Source organism: Gorilla gorilla, chromosome X, assembly GCF_029281585.2.
Source record: "Gorilla gorilla gorilla isolate KB3781 chromosome X, NHGRI_mGorGor1-v2.1_pri, whole genome shotgun sequence".
Classification (NCBI taxonomy): domain Eukaryota; kingdom Metazoa; phylum Chordata; class Mammalia; order Primates; family Hominidae; genus Gorilla; species Gorilla gorilla.
The window spans coordinates 121,284,171-121,300,019 of record NC_073247.2 but is presented as its reverse complement, the minus strand read 5'-3'; the positions used below and the strand labels follow the sequence as shown (position 1 = coordinate 121,300,019).

General features: G+C 37.0%; 1 protein-coding gene across 2 annotated transcripts; it reads right to left on the bottom strand.

The window, feature by feature from the left end:
* Window positions 1-2,114: 2,114 nt before the first annotated feature.
* On the bottom strand, window positions 2,115-9,796 carry NXT2 (nuclear transport factor 2 like export factor 2). Of its 2 annotated transcripts, XM_004064697.2 has the most exons (5): window positions 9,188-9,796; window positions 8,147-8,231; window positions 6,973-7,059; window positions 5,194-5,338; window positions 2,115-4,307 (listed from the first exon to the last, which is right to left on the bottom strand). In XM_004064697.2, exons 1-5 carry the CDS (start codon window positions 9,280-9,282, stop codon window positions 4,126-4,128), a joined length of 594 nt encoding a protein of 197 aa, XP_004064745.1. In that variant the 5' UTR covers window positions 9,283-9,796; the 3' UTR covers window positions 2,115-4,125. The 2 variants fall into 2 exon arrangements, with proteins under 2 accessions (XP_004064745.1, XP_063559177.1); XM_063703107.1 differs by lacking the exons at window positions 8,147-8,231; window positions 9,188-9,796 and adding an exon at window positions 7,753-7,956.
* Window positions 9,797-15,849: the final 6,053 nt, after the last annotated feature.

Below are 15,849 nucleotides of genomic sequence, written 5' to 3'. Positions count from 1 at the left end.
ATTAGTCCATGCTGTATATGTGCCACATTTTCTTTATCCAGTCTATCATTGATGGACATTTGGGTTGGTTCCAAGTCTTTGCTATTGTGAATAGTGCTGCAATAAACATGTGTGCATGTGTCTTTACACCAGCATGATTTATAATCTTTTGGATATATACCCAGTAATGGGATGGCTGGGTCAAATGGTATTTCTAGTTCTAGATCCTTGAGGAATCGCCACACTGTCTTCCACAATGGTTGAACTAGTTTACAGTCCCACCAACAGTGTAAAAGTGTTCCCGTTTCTCCACATCCTCTCCAGCACCTGTTGTTTCCTGACTTTTTAATGATCGCCATTCTAACTGGTGTGAGATGGTATCTCATTGTGGTTTTGATTTGCATTTCTCTGATGGCCAGTGATGATGAGCATTTTTTCATGTGTCTGTTGGCTGCATAAATGTCTTCTTTTAAGAAGTGTCTGTTCATATCCTTTGCCCACTTTTTGATGGGTTGATTTTTTTCTTGTAATTTTGTTTAAGTTCTTTGTCGATTCTGGATATTAGCCCTTTGTCAGATGGGTAGATTGCAAACATTTTCTCCCATTCTGTAGGTTGCCTGTTCACTCTGATGGTAGTTTCTTTTACTGTGCAGAATCTCTTTAGTTTAATTAGATCCCATTTGTGTATTTTGGCTTTTGTTGCCACTGCTTTTGGTATTTTAGTCATGAAGTCCTTGCCCATGCCTATGTCCTGAATGATATTGCCTAGGTTTTCTTCTAGGATTTTTATGGTTTTAGGTCTAACATTTAAGCCTTTAATCCATCTTGAATTAATTTTTGTATAAAGTGTAAGGAAGGGATCCAGTTTCAGCTTTCTACATATGGCTAGTCAGTTTTCCCAGCACCAGTAGGGAATCCTTTCCCCATTTCTTGTTTTTGTCAGGTTTGTCAAAGATCAGATGGTTGTAGATGTGTGTTATTATTTCTGAGGGCTCTATTTTGTTCCATTGGTCTATGTCTCTGTTTTGGTACCAGTACCATGCTGTTTTGGTTACTGTAGCCTTGTAGTATAGTTTGAAGTCAGGTAGCATGATGCCTCCAGCTTTATTCTTTTTGCTTAGGATTGTCTTGGCAATGCGGGCTCTTTTTTAGCTCCATATGAACTTTAAAGTAGTGTTTTCCAATTCTGTGAAGAAAGTTCTTGGTAGCTTGATGGGGATGGCATTGAATCTATAAATTACCTTGGGCAGTATGGCCATTTTCACGATATTGATTCTTCCTATCCATGAGCATGGAATGTTCTTCCATTTGTTTGTGTCCTCTTTTATTTCGTTGAGCAGTGGTTTGTAGTTCTCTTTGAATTAATTGCCTCCCACAGGGGTTTCTTCTTTATTAGTCTTACTAGTGGTCTATCTATTTGGTTGATCTTTTCAAAAAACCAGCTCCTGGATTCATTGATTTTTTGAAGGGTTTTTTTGTGTGTGTGTGTCTCTGTCTCCTTCAGTTCTGCTCTGATGTTAGTTATTTCTTGCCTTCTGCTAGCTTTTGAATGTGTTTGCTCTTGCTTCTCTAGTTTTTTTAATTGTGATGTTAGGGTGTCGATTTTCGATCTTTTCTGCTTTCTCTTGTGGGCATTTAGTGCTATAAATTTCCCTCTACACACTGCTTCAAATGTGTCCCAGAGATTCTGGTATGTTGTGTCTTTGTTCTCATTGGTTTCAAAGAACATCTTTATTTCTGCCTTCATTTCGTTATTTACCCAGTAGTGTTGACATATTTTTAATGTAGAATTAAATTTAATGAACCATTCTTTCCGGAAATCAACTGTACTTTGGTTTCACTGCCTATCAAATATAGCATTTTAGCTGGTTTCTCAAGGTTAAGATTTCCAACTTCTCACCAAAAACCTACAGGTATCTCAAACAAGTGATGATCTCAGGAATGTGAATAATTGGCAGGAAAAGGGGACAGATGTGGCAGATTACAGAAAGAACCAAAAGAAGATCCAAGTTGTTAACCATTGTTGTCAACACACTACTGTAATTTTTTTCTAAATTTGAAAAACCTTATATTGTAAAGAAACAAGTAACCATTCTGAAACCTAAGAACAAAAATCAAAAGACCTTAAAACAATCTTGAGAAAATCTGTCACAAGGCAAAATTTTATTTTTTCAAGTTACAAAAATAGGAGCATGTCAAAAATACAGTCTAGTCCTTATAAGAGTAGTTCCAGCCATTTAAAAGTTATACAGAGTTTGGAAAAAGCAGTTTATATACAAGTCTTAAAACACACAACAATCATGAACAATGCACACCATTCAATGTAGTTATTGCTAGTTATATGCAGCTTTTAGTTACCATTGTTCTTCTCCGTAAGGGAAAGGACAGCATTTGGACATTCTGATTGTTGCTGCTGAAGCTGTGGTTTTGGAAAATCAATCCAAAATAAGAATAAGCTCACTATGAGTAGAATAAAACGTGTAAGTTTCAATCAGTACTACAAGAAAGCATGGTTTAAGTTTGAGTTCATACAATTCTACATAACTCTATTTTGTTACTATAACAGAAATACAGTGTATAGTTTTGGGCAAGAGTAAATGAATTACTGGTTTTATAATTAAGTGAAAAGAAACAGTTTTTGGTTGCAATGTAGAAACAAAGCTGGCATATCTAGCTTACAAACATTAAAAAATGGAAAAGATATTTAATGTTTAAGCAAAAGCTGAACCTAGGTTATTTACCTTTAGAAATTAAGAGATAAAGTTAAGCATTTTGTTCTTTTGAGGATTATCATGAAGATTTGCTATTCTCTATTTTCTTTTTAAAAAGACGAGTTATCCACATAGCGGGAACATATTTTGAAACAGATCTATTTGCTCAATGTCATATGGAAGAACAAATCACAAAATTAAATAATTCTACCTTTAAATAATTAAAGATAATGCAGTTGACAGTACAAAGCACTGGGAAAAAATCACTTATTTGGGGGATGTGTGATACATAAGAAACTTTGGGCCTAAAGTTCACATGGAAGACTGGAAGACTTAAAATTTAAGAGTGTCACCAAAAGATAACAATGGCTTTGACTCCAACTCTCATGTTAGACCCTGTTAAAAGGTTAGGTTTATTGCTGTTATTTTACCCCAGTAAGTTATTGAATAAATGGAGATATACATTGGTGATAAGTATGAGGTGAAGTAAAAAGATCTAAAAATATTAGTCTTAGAACAAAAATGACACTCACGATCACTTGGCAAGGATACTTATTTACTTAGTGATTTAAATCCTAAAAATAAGCTACATTTTTAGGAGGTAGAAAACAAGTACCAATAGTTTACCATTTGGCCACCCTCCTTACTTTTGGCTTCAGCCTTGGATTTCTATTTCTCATTCCCTATTCTCCTGTTAAAGCTATTAGTTCTACTACCATTCATTACCTAAATGTATAGACCTGGAGCTGCCAAGAAAAATCTTTTTAGGAAGCTTTGCTTTTAAGCCACCAAATGCATCCAATACTCAGATATCAACTGAGAACGTTTTGCACCTCTCTAGTTGATTAATTTACTTCACACAAACAAATGCCAAAATAATAATTACTTAAAATGAAAAACGACCACTGAACATCTCTGTATGCAATTCCAATATGTCAGAGTAGTTATGTAAACCTAAATCTGTACTATTTTCACTGAACTGATTTGAAAAAGCCATATATTAAAATGGCATTACCAGTGTTAACTGAAAACAGGCAATGTGTTTTACTAGAAAATTAACCTAATAACCAAAAAACTCCACTTCTTCCCAGAGTGTTATATTGTGCTGACATCCCATAGATAATATTATAAAAATATTTTATTTTTGCAATAGGCTGGGTTCACAGTGAGTATGTTAGTACCAAGATCATGTGTTTAATATTACTATGAGAATGTCATTAGTGGAATGTATATAAGGCATGTAAAAAAATAGTTTTAAAGCTCTTAGAGGGCAATGCTCCAAACTGGCAGCTGCTAGAAAAGGTGCTGATAGGAATAGAAAATATTAAAGAAATTTAGTTTCAGCACATATTATAGTGCTTCTACAATCAAAATAATTCACATAAATTTCAGTTGCTGGAACTAATGGACCAAATGAGAATGGACTTTTGCCCCTTTAACTACTAGACCAATCTTGAAAACGGAAGCAATCACTTGCAATCTTCCACACAGTATTGTTGGGAGTGGACTGAGCAGTCAGCAGGAAGTTCTGGTTGAAGAAATGTTGTTTGTTTCCATCAAACTTCACAGTTCCACTGGTCACAACAAGAACTGTAGTTTGGGACTGAGTTGCTTGCTCTTCATCCACATTAAAAAAAAAGAGAACACATCATTTTCTATCTCTAAATAAGCAGATTTTCAGGCTTAAAATACATTGTTTATGGACTAATGCTTAAAATTTTTTTCATACACTTTCTGTCCCTTCAGCATAATCTTAAGCATGCATACTCAAACCCAGAAAACTAAATACTTAGTAAAAGATATTAAAATTATTTTCAGTCCAGAAAACTTTGGGATACTCTAGTTTCAAAATGAGGAGCTTATATCTAGCATAGGACCATTTGCTTCATATATATATAAATATTTCAGAATTAATATTTCAGGTTTCTAACAGAGCTTATTCATGCTTTGCTTCTTAAACTATTGTTCTTTTCAGGAATTATAAAGGAAAAAAATCACCCTAAACTACAATTTAAGACACTCAGGACCCCACCTAGAGGTTTTATTAAACTGTATCAATCTACCTGGAATCAAATTTTCTTGTAAAAAGTCATCCTTTCACATAACAGAGTAAATTTCTGTGAAATATTAATAGATTGTAAGATACTGAACACATTAATCAGAGATATGGTATAATTTTACTCTGGAGACATTTCAGGGTCCAGCAGGCAACTATTTAGAGAAATCAGATAATCTTTCCCCGCCATTTACAAAAATCACATTAATCTCAACTTTTCATACAACTTTTAATAAGCCAAAATCACATAATCCATCAAAACCTACTAGTGGAAAGAATCTGAAGGAAGACCAAAGTTTGACTGGACAGTTACATTTTTCATAATATTTAACTTGCTCAAGTAAGTAAATAGTTCTACCACTAAAAGTTTCTCGCTGCTTTTGGTGTAAAAGCTCAGTGCTTACTAAAGGAAAACAAAGGAAGCATCTTGAAAGATCATGATCTTACCATGAACTGGTTGGCAATCTAACATATTGACCTGGAACTCACTAGAAGGCAATGTGTCAAAAAAATTATTTAGGGCATCCAGCCCTGAAACAGCATTTCCATTCCATATTAAGGTGGCCTTGTCCAGATACAGCCTGGTTAGTGCCTAAAAAGAAAGACAAATTTAAAAAAGGGAAATAATTCTGTTTCTAGATAAACATTTTATAGAAATGGATTAAAATATTACAGATGGTATATAAACATTTTTTGTAGTTCTACCTTCATCTCCACTCCCCTTGCTCCATCTCCACTGGAAACCAATGTGAACAAAACGTCTGTCTTATGATCTTGGCCTTAAATAAATATCACCTTACTCTTTATAAACTAGGCAGTAAAATATATTTTTTCATATTTCACTTTAGACACAATAAAACCTTCCACCCAATTAAGTTCTGCTTTCTGTATTAAAATGAATTAAATGATCACAAATTCCAAGCAAATGCAGCCCCAAGCCAGTTTTAGTGTGTCTTCCTTTTGTAATTATGAGAATTAACAAAGTTTTTGATCAAGCCCTACCTGTACCCTTTAATGCTAGTGGCTATATATATATGAAACATTTAATATTTGCATGTGTTAGAAAGAATTAGTTCACTACTCCCACTTTTTAGAGAAGAGGTTTATGTTTTCTTAAAAATTATTCTGTTTTTTAAAAAAATTGAGACAGGGTCCCGCTCTGTTGCCTCGGGACATGGATGAAGTTGGAAACCATCATTCTCAGCAAACTAACACAGGGACAGAAAACCAAACACAGTATGTTTTCACTCATAAGTAGGAGTTGAATAATGAGAACACATGGACACAGGGAGGGGAACATCACACACCTGGGCCTGTCAGGGAGTGGGGGGCTAGAGGAGGGATAGCATTAGGAGAAATACCTAATGTAGATGACGGGTTGATGGGTGCAGCAAACCACCATGGCATGTGTATACCTATGTAACAAACCTGCACATTCTGCACATGTATCCCAGAACTTAAAGTATATATATATATATAAAAAATCCTATGCTTAATAAATGGGTTTTATATAAAAAATAGGTTTTTAGAGATAGGGTATTAACTTTTGCAGCTGCAGGATAGAAGTAGTTCTCCAAAGCACAGTTCTATGCTGGTAAGAGACCTAGGCAAGACTCACTTGACCACATACTGACATAATTACGTAAAAGATATGGTGCAGGGATAAGTTGCAATGAAAAAGCTGATGAAATCTCGGTCTGTTGAGGACTTAATATTATCCATGCTACATGCATACTTTTTGTGGGTGTAAGCTATACTTTTGAGCCATAATCAGAAATTATCTATAAATATATGAAATAAAAGGAGCGAATCAGGAAATATTCCCCATAATGACCCACCCCTTCATTAGCACTAATAAACCTTAACCATATTGGTTAATTGATGGAACTAAGAAAAGGAAACATATTTAAGAAAATATGCTGGGCCTAATGTTAAGTGCGGTATTTTAATTAATTCATACTTACCAACCTGAAAATAAAATGAGGTTAAGGGAAAATGGCAACTTGCTCCAGGTCAAAGAACTAGGTAAAAGTAAACCTGGGATATGATTCCAGAGCCCATGTTCCCACTAATGCCATACCAATCCTTCCCTGAGCAATTTGCTTTTAAAGAGTAAATCCACAGTTACCACTTATGCAAGTCAGATGAAACGCTGGCTCCAGACACAACCTGGTATTTAATAAAGAGTAGTAGTCTATAAAGAGTAGTAGAGTCTATAACACTCACCCGTCTTCTTTTATCCATTGTCTCATAGTAAATATTGACAAACTCCTCAGCAGCTCTACATGCCTGATCTACATAAGTTTTAAAATCCTACAAGAAAAATTCCAGAAGTATAGATTACCAACCTTTTCAACCCCTCACAAACACAAAACCACTGACAGAAGCTGATGATTTATTTCAACCACTATGTAGCTCTATATACAGTCCACATTCTTTCATATAAATTCAGACATTTTAAAGGCCGGACTCTGAAGTTTGCAATTTTAAAATTTTTCACTAATTTTAAGTGCATGTCTTTAGGACATAATCTTCTCAATGAATCTGAGTCTTTTTCAGTCTCCACATATAAATTTATAATCTTTTCTTGGCAACTAAGCACTTTAGACTTTCAATATTTTACAAACATTCACGGCAATGAAAATGACACCACCTGAACCTTAGAAAAGGAGAGAGAGCGGCAAAAACTGCCACTGAATAAGCTAGGAAAGTGTTTTCTGTTTTCAAGTGAGGTGTTAGAGCCAAACTCCAAATGGGAAACACACACACACACACACACACACACACACACACACACACACACACACCACACACACCACACACACACACACACACACACACACACACACACACACACACACACACACGTTCAACTACTTGAAAAACCGGCAGCTCCACTTAGGAAACTTTCCCACATTGCGTAAATATTCACTGCTGTTTGCCTAAGAACTGTGACACCGAAGAAAGCAACGCTGTTGGCGTTCGTGCCGGAGAATTAAGGAATACCTTCCTTCTCATTCATGTACGGGGCCCAGTCTATTACTAAATTAAGAACAATGAATCGCCAGTTTCTTTGTCATGTGACTGAAAGTGATTTTTTTAGAGAGGAAGATAATCGAGAGAAAGAGACTGCAAGCCATAAACAACAAACCCCAACATCCCCGCCTCTCGCTATTTCCCAGCTCAGGGTCCTTTCCGGGACCAGAAAGCGACTGCTAACCAGGCTGGGGGTGGGGCCAGCAGGGCGGGCAGCAAAGCGTGGGCCCCGCCCCGCAGTGCAGAGAGCCGGGACGTGATTCGTCACCTATCCACGTGAGCAGCAGCCAGACCGCCCCGGAATCCCTCCTCTCAGCCACTGGAGTCCGGCGCCCAGCCGTCCTGCCACGGCCCAGGCACTCACCAGAGTCGTGGCCATCTGGGACCTTGTAGCAGCGTGTTCCGGCAGTGTCGGCGTCACTACCTCCTCACGTGTCCGGTCCGCAGGGCTGCGGAATGATCAATACTTATGAAGAGAGCGAAACCCGCCAAACGCACATAATTTTCCACCCTCCCATTCTCTTCCGGAAGTAGCTCGGTCCGTCGTTAAAAGCACACCGATGTTCCAACCTTAAGTTCCACTTCCCTTCAGTTCCTGAAGATCCCTCCCATCCACCTTATCTACTTGTTTGATACTTAGTTTAAAATTTAAAAGCCACTTTGCTTTTGTAAACATGATACTCAACAGGAAAGTCCCCTAGTTTTCTAACGACAAGCCTGGGGACAAGCAAAAATGAAAGTGTTCAATTACAGGGACTTTTTTGCCCCAGGAGGCGGAGCCAAAGCCCTCTGAAGACCAATTAGAAATGCGAGGAGACCTACTATTCCGTAGCCTATAGGATAAGTGGGCAGAGCTTGGGGAAAGGCGTGCATGACTAGTGAACAATTTAGCATTCTGGAACGTTCTGGAAGGATCATCCTCACTGAATTACTACGTTTTGGCAGTATGCCTAAAATTACTATTTCATTTTAACCCAGCCACATTCAACAGGAAAAGTTCATCTGGTTTCTCCATTCTGGCATTTTAAAATGTCTTGCGGACACCAACAAAAATTAAGTTTACAGTGCTATTCACCATCTTTTAAGGGCTATTCTGCAAGGTATTCTAACAATAACTAAAATGTCAAGTGCTGACTATATGTAAGGTGCTTTTCTAATCAGTTTTACATATATTCACTTATTATAACAATGCTGAGGTAATTGCTATTATTTTATCATCTTCATTTTACAGCTAAGACTGTAAAAATCTGCCTACGGTCACAAACTAGTTGAGATTCAAACTCAAGCAATATAACTGTCATGGCAATGTGGCTTTGCTCCCCAACACCCCTTAAAAACCTCTCATCCCAAAGCCGCCAATGACTTCTGATTTAAATGGCAAATTAATTAGATGTCGTAGTTTTACCTTGAGTGGCTGGTGTGTGGCCCCTCATAATAGTTACTTCTTCTTTGGTATCCTTCTCTGTCTCCCTGATACCAGTGGCTTCTGTATTTTCTCATACTTTTAATCTTTCCCTTTATCTCGCTCTTTTCTCTTTAAGGTAGCACTAACGGAAGCTTCTTCTCAGCCAGCCTGCTTCCGTTTTCCGTTAACCTCTGACTGGCGTCACTTCCGGTGCATCCCCCCTTTTAAAGCCTCCCTTCTTCAGGGTGATCTAAATTGCTACTCGTATGCTAATGAATCTGAACAAGCTATCCCAAGCCCCCACCCCTTATCTGAGCTCCAATTACACATAATAATTTTGCTAAACATGAACGTGAGTGCACTATAGGCTTCTCAAACTTGTACGTCCAAAATTTAAACTCATTATTTCCTCCGCACTTCCAAACTTTTATATTCTCCCAGTCACCTATGTTGAATTCTCGGAATCTTTATTTTTTTGGTTCCGCTCTCCTCCTCATCATAAATATTTATCAAGTATTCACTATGTGCCAAAGATTGTGCAAGGCTCTGTATATAGAGTGGTGAATAAAATAGGCATGTTTCGAATCCTTGTGAGGCTCAAAGTGTAATGAGAGTGCTAGACAATAAACGTAACATTGAGTTACAAAGAAATACTAAGTAACTTGCTTAGTTCTGACCATTCCCTATAGCAATCCTTCTCCCTCTTCCCCTCCCCTCCCCTCCTCCTCCTCCTCCTCCTCTTCTTTTTTTTAGAGACAGAGTCTCACTCTGTGGCCCAGGCTGGAGTGCAGTGGCATGATGTTGGCTCGCTGCCAACCTCCGCCGCCCGGGTTCAAGCAATTCTCTTGCCTCAGCCTCCCGAGTAGAGTAGCTGGGACTGCAGGCGCCAGCCACCACATCCGGCTAACCCTCTTCGTTTTTCTCCCTCGCTCTTCTTGGCTCTCTCCCTCCCTTTCTCCCCCACACTTCTCTCACTTTCCCCATCTCATTCTCTCCTCCCTCTCTCACCCCCACTTCTCTCTCTTTCCCCCTCTCATTCCCCCTCTCATTCTCTCCTCCCACACAAACTTTGATAACTCTATTTTCTATTTTCTTCCAAATTCCCATAATCTTTAAATACCTACCTTGGTCTGATCTGAATTTATTTTCCCAGGCTATTCTCCCAAATTCACCAACACTGGCAAAGTTAACTACTACTGTTTGCCAAGAATGACTGATGTTTACTACTTCATTGGTGATTGTTTTTCTTGATTGAGAGATTGTGTTTTATATGATTTCATTCAATCCTCACAACCCCCAGAAAGGCAGACATTATTATCTAGATTTTTAAAAATTTAAACTTAAGTTTAAAGAAGTTAAGTAAATTGGTTAAGATGATACAGCTAGTGGACCTGGGATTTCAGTCCCAAACTTTCAAATCCCAAAGTCTGCTTTTAGACACTTGGCTATTCATGCATTTACTTATATATTCTTATTTTGGAATGTTCCCTCCATTTCTACCTGCCCTTCAGGGACCAGAACAGGTGCGATCTTCCCTATGAAGTCTTCCCTCATTTCATGTCCCCTGAACCCCAACTGTTGTGAGCTCTTTAATGGCTATGAGGATGGCTGTTGGTGTGGGAAATAGTGTTTAAAAATATGGGAGGGTTGAAGTACTGGAAAGGGACAGCTGAGTTAGAGGTGGAGGGGAGCTCAGTTTTGCACTGAATTTTTGCACAGAATTTTGTGCTACAAAGTGGAAATTGCTACATTGTGCTACAAAGGTAGGAGACTGGGTAAACTGATAATATAGAAACCAATGATGGGCTCTGGTTGTCAGAGCAGTGAATTTAAAGATATGAAAACTATGTTGGATGGAGGGGGAGGGATGCGAATGGAAACAAAGTGAATAAGACACGGAGTTGCTCTTCACTAGATAACTGCAAATGTATAAAACTTGGGAAGAATGACTAGGAAGGGTGTGAAAGAGCTTTTCTTGGAACACAGCATAGCATTTTGATTAAGCACATTGTTGTTGGCACCAGTCTGGGCTCAAATCCTAATCATGCTACTGACTAGTTTTGTGACCTTGGCAAAATTACCATTCCATGACTCATACTCCCGATCTGTAAAATGGAAATGATATTAGTACATATTTCACAGCATTGCTTTAGGAATTAAATGAGTCAGTGCCTGTCATATAGTTCCTGCTTGAGGAGCATTATTTTCCTACCCATGGCAGAGGAAATTAGGCAGCCACTTATTTGAGAGTATGAGGCGGATCCAGATTAGATAACGTTTGAGGTATTGAGAGGCATCTATCTGCACAGTTTAGGAGATGGCTGGTGACCCTGGGATAACAGACTGTAAGGAGCAATAAATTGTGTCAGGTAGGATTAAATGAGGCTGTGCTGTGCAGCCATATCTTCTGATCAAGTGTAAACCTAATGGAATTAATGTTGTTGGGAATTACCAACATCCCCATCTGAATCTTTGCCTTGCTCAAGACTTGAGAAGAACTAATCTAGAACAACCAGGGAAGTGATCTGAGCAGTCAACTGCTTCCTCTGAGCTCCTTAATTGGTAACCATAGTGTTCACATCAAATAGTGCTTTTACAAAAAGTTTAATTGAGATATAATTCACATATACAATTCACTAATTTAAAAACCAATTCAGTGGTTTTTAGTATATTTACAGTTATTCAAGCATCACTGCACAACTTTAAAACATTTTTAACACCTCAAAGAGAAACCTCTTTCTCATCAGTAGTCAGTTCCCACTTCCCTTCTTACCCCAGCTCCTAGCAACCACCAATCTACTTCCTGTCTCTATGTATTTGCCTATTCTGGACATTTCATATAAATGTAATCCTACATTATGTGGTCCTTTGTGTCTGACTTCTTTCACTTAGCAGAATATTTTCAAGATTCATCTATGTTGTAGCATGTATGAACATTTCATTCTTTTTAATTGCAGAATAATATTCCATGGTATGAGTATAACACATTTTATTTATTCATCCATCCATTGATGGACATTTGGATGGTTTCTACTTTTTGGCTGTTATAAACAACGTTTCTAGGAACATTCGTGTACAAGTTTTTGTATTGACATATCCTAGATACCTAGGGGTGGAATTGCTAATTCATATTGTAATTTATGTTTAATGTTTTAAGGAACTGTCAACCTGCTTTCCACAGTGGTTACAGCATTTTACATTTCTGCCAGCAATGCATGAGGGTTCCAATTTCTTGACATCTTCACCAACACTTGTTATTGTCTGTATTTTTTATTACAGCCATCTTAGTGGGCATTGTGGTTTGGATTTGCATTTCCCTGATACCTAATGATATTGAGCATCTTTTCATGAACTTATTGTCCATTTGTATATCTTCTTTGAAGAAATGTCTATTTAGATTTTTTTTTTACTTTTAAAGTTGGGTTATTTGGCTTTTTATTATTGAGTTTTGTGTTATATATATAGTTACAAGTCCCTGATCAGATATATGATGTACAAATATTTTGTCTCATTTTGTGGGTTAATTTTTGCTATTGTGGAGTTGTTGAGAGAGGTCTGGGAGTAGTTGAGCGTGTCAAGTTATAATTCTACAAATCCTGGTGTCCTTAGAAATATTTAGCAGTTTCTGAATAAATACTCCTCAGATTCTCACAGATATTTACTTAACTTCTAGAGTTCTGCAAAAGATGATTTTGACCATTTTTGTCACTGTTTCCATTGTTTTTATGGAGTGGTGGTTTTATAGAGATGTGCACTCTGCCATTCCAGTAGTCCTGCCTAGATGGTACTTTTGTACATCCTTCAAAATAAATTGTTATAAATAATGCTGCAATGAACATGAGAGTGAAGATATCTTTATGAGGTGATAATTTCATTTCCTTTGGGTACATAGCAGTATTATTCACAATATCCAAGATATGGAAACAACCCAAGTGTCCATCAATGGATGAATGGATAAAGAATCTGTGATTGTGTGTGTGTGTGTGTGTGTGTACATATATATACACACACACAATTGAATATCATTGAGCCCTATAAAAGGAAGAAATCCTGTCATTTGCCACAACATGGATGAATTGGAGAACATTATACTAAATAAAGTAAGCTAGACACACAAAAAAATATTGCATGATCTCACATATGTGAAATCTGACAAAAAAGTCAAATATATGGAGATAGAGAATAAAATAGTGGTCACAGGGGTGTTGAGGAAGGTAGGGAGAGGAAATGAGTAGATGTAGGTCAAAGGATACAAAGTAGCAGATATGTAGGATGAACAAATCTAAACATCTAATATGTAACATGAGGACTGTAATTAATAGTAGAGTATTATGTTCAGGAATTTTTCTAAACAAGTAGTTTATAGCTGCTCTTGCCACATGGGAAAAATGAGTAACTATGCGAAATGATAGATATGATCATTTGATTCACTATGATAACCATTTTATTATATATGTATCTCATAACATAATTTTGTATACCTTAGATACATACCATAAAATGCATTCTAAAAAGACATTATAGTCTGTCTTTTATTATTTGTATTTTAAATTCCTGCTATATTTTAAGTTCCCGGGGATAACTATATATTTTTCATATATTAAACACTTACCCAAACCACTGGCACTGAGAAAAAATCTTACACAAAGTAGGTGGTTAAAATTGAGCGACCAAATAAAATTTCCTCCTCCTTTTAGCTTGTCTCTATCCCCATTCTGAATCCATTCTTAAGGAAGTGAAGGTGTGAATTAATTTCCTATAAAGGAAACGTTTTCCTCCTGTGGCATAGAAGTGAGAGTATAATCCATTTTCGCCTCATTACTTTCCAATTGCTTCCTCTATGGGATATTCACAAGTCTTATCTTCAAAGGAGAACAATTCTTTCAACTCCCTGCTGGAAACTTATTTTTCTTCAAGTAATTATTTGCAGAAGCAAAACGAATAATAAGGCTTTTGTATTGGTTGAGCTCTCAGGTTTTGGGAAGTCCCTCTAAGACTCTGGCTTACCCAGTCTGCAAATTTCTTAGAAAAATGTAATTTATAATTGTCAGGATATCATAATGAAAGGTTCAGGCAGAGACATACATTTAATTAACAAGATGAACTAAAATCTGTTTCCTTATCTTATTTGGCTCTACCTGAGAAGTATTCTTCATACTAATCACCTGTTTCTTTCTTACTTTCGCCCTACCATTTAGCCCCAAACTTCTTCCCCCTCCCTTGAACTCAGTAAAAATGAAACAACAAATAGAGAAAACAAAAAGTGACTCTTCCCCGCAAAATAGACATAAAATGTTAGAGGCTTAATGTAGTGACTCAGTTTTTCTCTATTACCTTTAAGTATATTTTCTTCTGATATTAAAATAGATCTACTAAATTATTTTAGTATTTGCCTGATACAACATTTTCTCATCATTTTACTTTCAACCTTTTAGAATCCTTACGTTGATGCGTCTTTTGTACATTGCATATAGCTGGATTTTATTTTTTTGGCCTGACGATCCGTTTTTTTAAGAACATGATGTATAATTTGCATGAAGTAATGTTCATAAAGTTTAAGTGTACTACTGGATTGATTTTACAGAAGTATACCCTCACATAACTACTAACTCCATTAAAACAGAATATTTCCATTGTCCCAGAAAGCTCCTTCCTGTCCACTCCCAGTCAACACTCCCCAAAGGTAACCACTATAATGACTATTATGATTATAAATAGCTTTTGTCAGTTATTGAACTTCATATAAATGGTATCATATAATACATATTCTTTAGCATCTGGCTTCTTTTTTAATTTAAATTTTAATTTTTACTAGACAATAATTATGTATGTTTATGAGATATAATGTGATGTTTTGAAATATGTATACATTGTGGAATGATTATATGAAGCTAATTAACATATGCATCACCTCACATACTTACTTTTTTGTAGAGAATATTTAAAAATCTATTCTTGGGGCTGGGTGTGGTGGCTCATGCCTGTAATCCCAGCATTTTGGGAGGCTGAGGCAGGCGGATCATTTGAGGTAAGGAGTTTGAGACCAGCCTGGCCAACATGGTGAAACCCTGTCTCTACTAAAAATACAAAAAATACAAAAAAAAATTAGCTAGGTGTGGTGGCGCACACCTGTAATTCCAGCTACTAGGGAGGCTGAGGCAGGAGAATTGCTTGAACCCAGGAGACGGAGGTTGCAGTGAGCCAAGATCACACTGCTACACTCCAGCCTGGGTGACAGAGTGAGACTCCATCTCAAAAAAGAAATCCATTCTTTTAGCAATTTTGAAATATACATTATTAACTGTGGTCACCTTGTCGTGCAATAGACTTTGAAAAATATCTGGCTTCTTAAACTCAACATTAATGTGAGATTTATCCATGTTTTTGCCTTGTAGTTCATTCTTTTTCACTGCTGTGAAGTATTTGTATGAATATATCACAGCTTGTCTATTCTCCCATTGACTGACCTTTCTGTTATTTTTGGTTTGGGGCTCTTTTTTTCTTTTTTGAGACAGGATCTCACTCCAGTGCAGCAGGGCAATCATGGTTCACTACAACCTCAGACTCCTGGGCTCAAGCAATTCTTCACTGTCATCCTCCCAGGTCACTAGGGAATACAGGTGCATGCCACAATTCTTGGCTAAATATTTTTTTTAACAGAC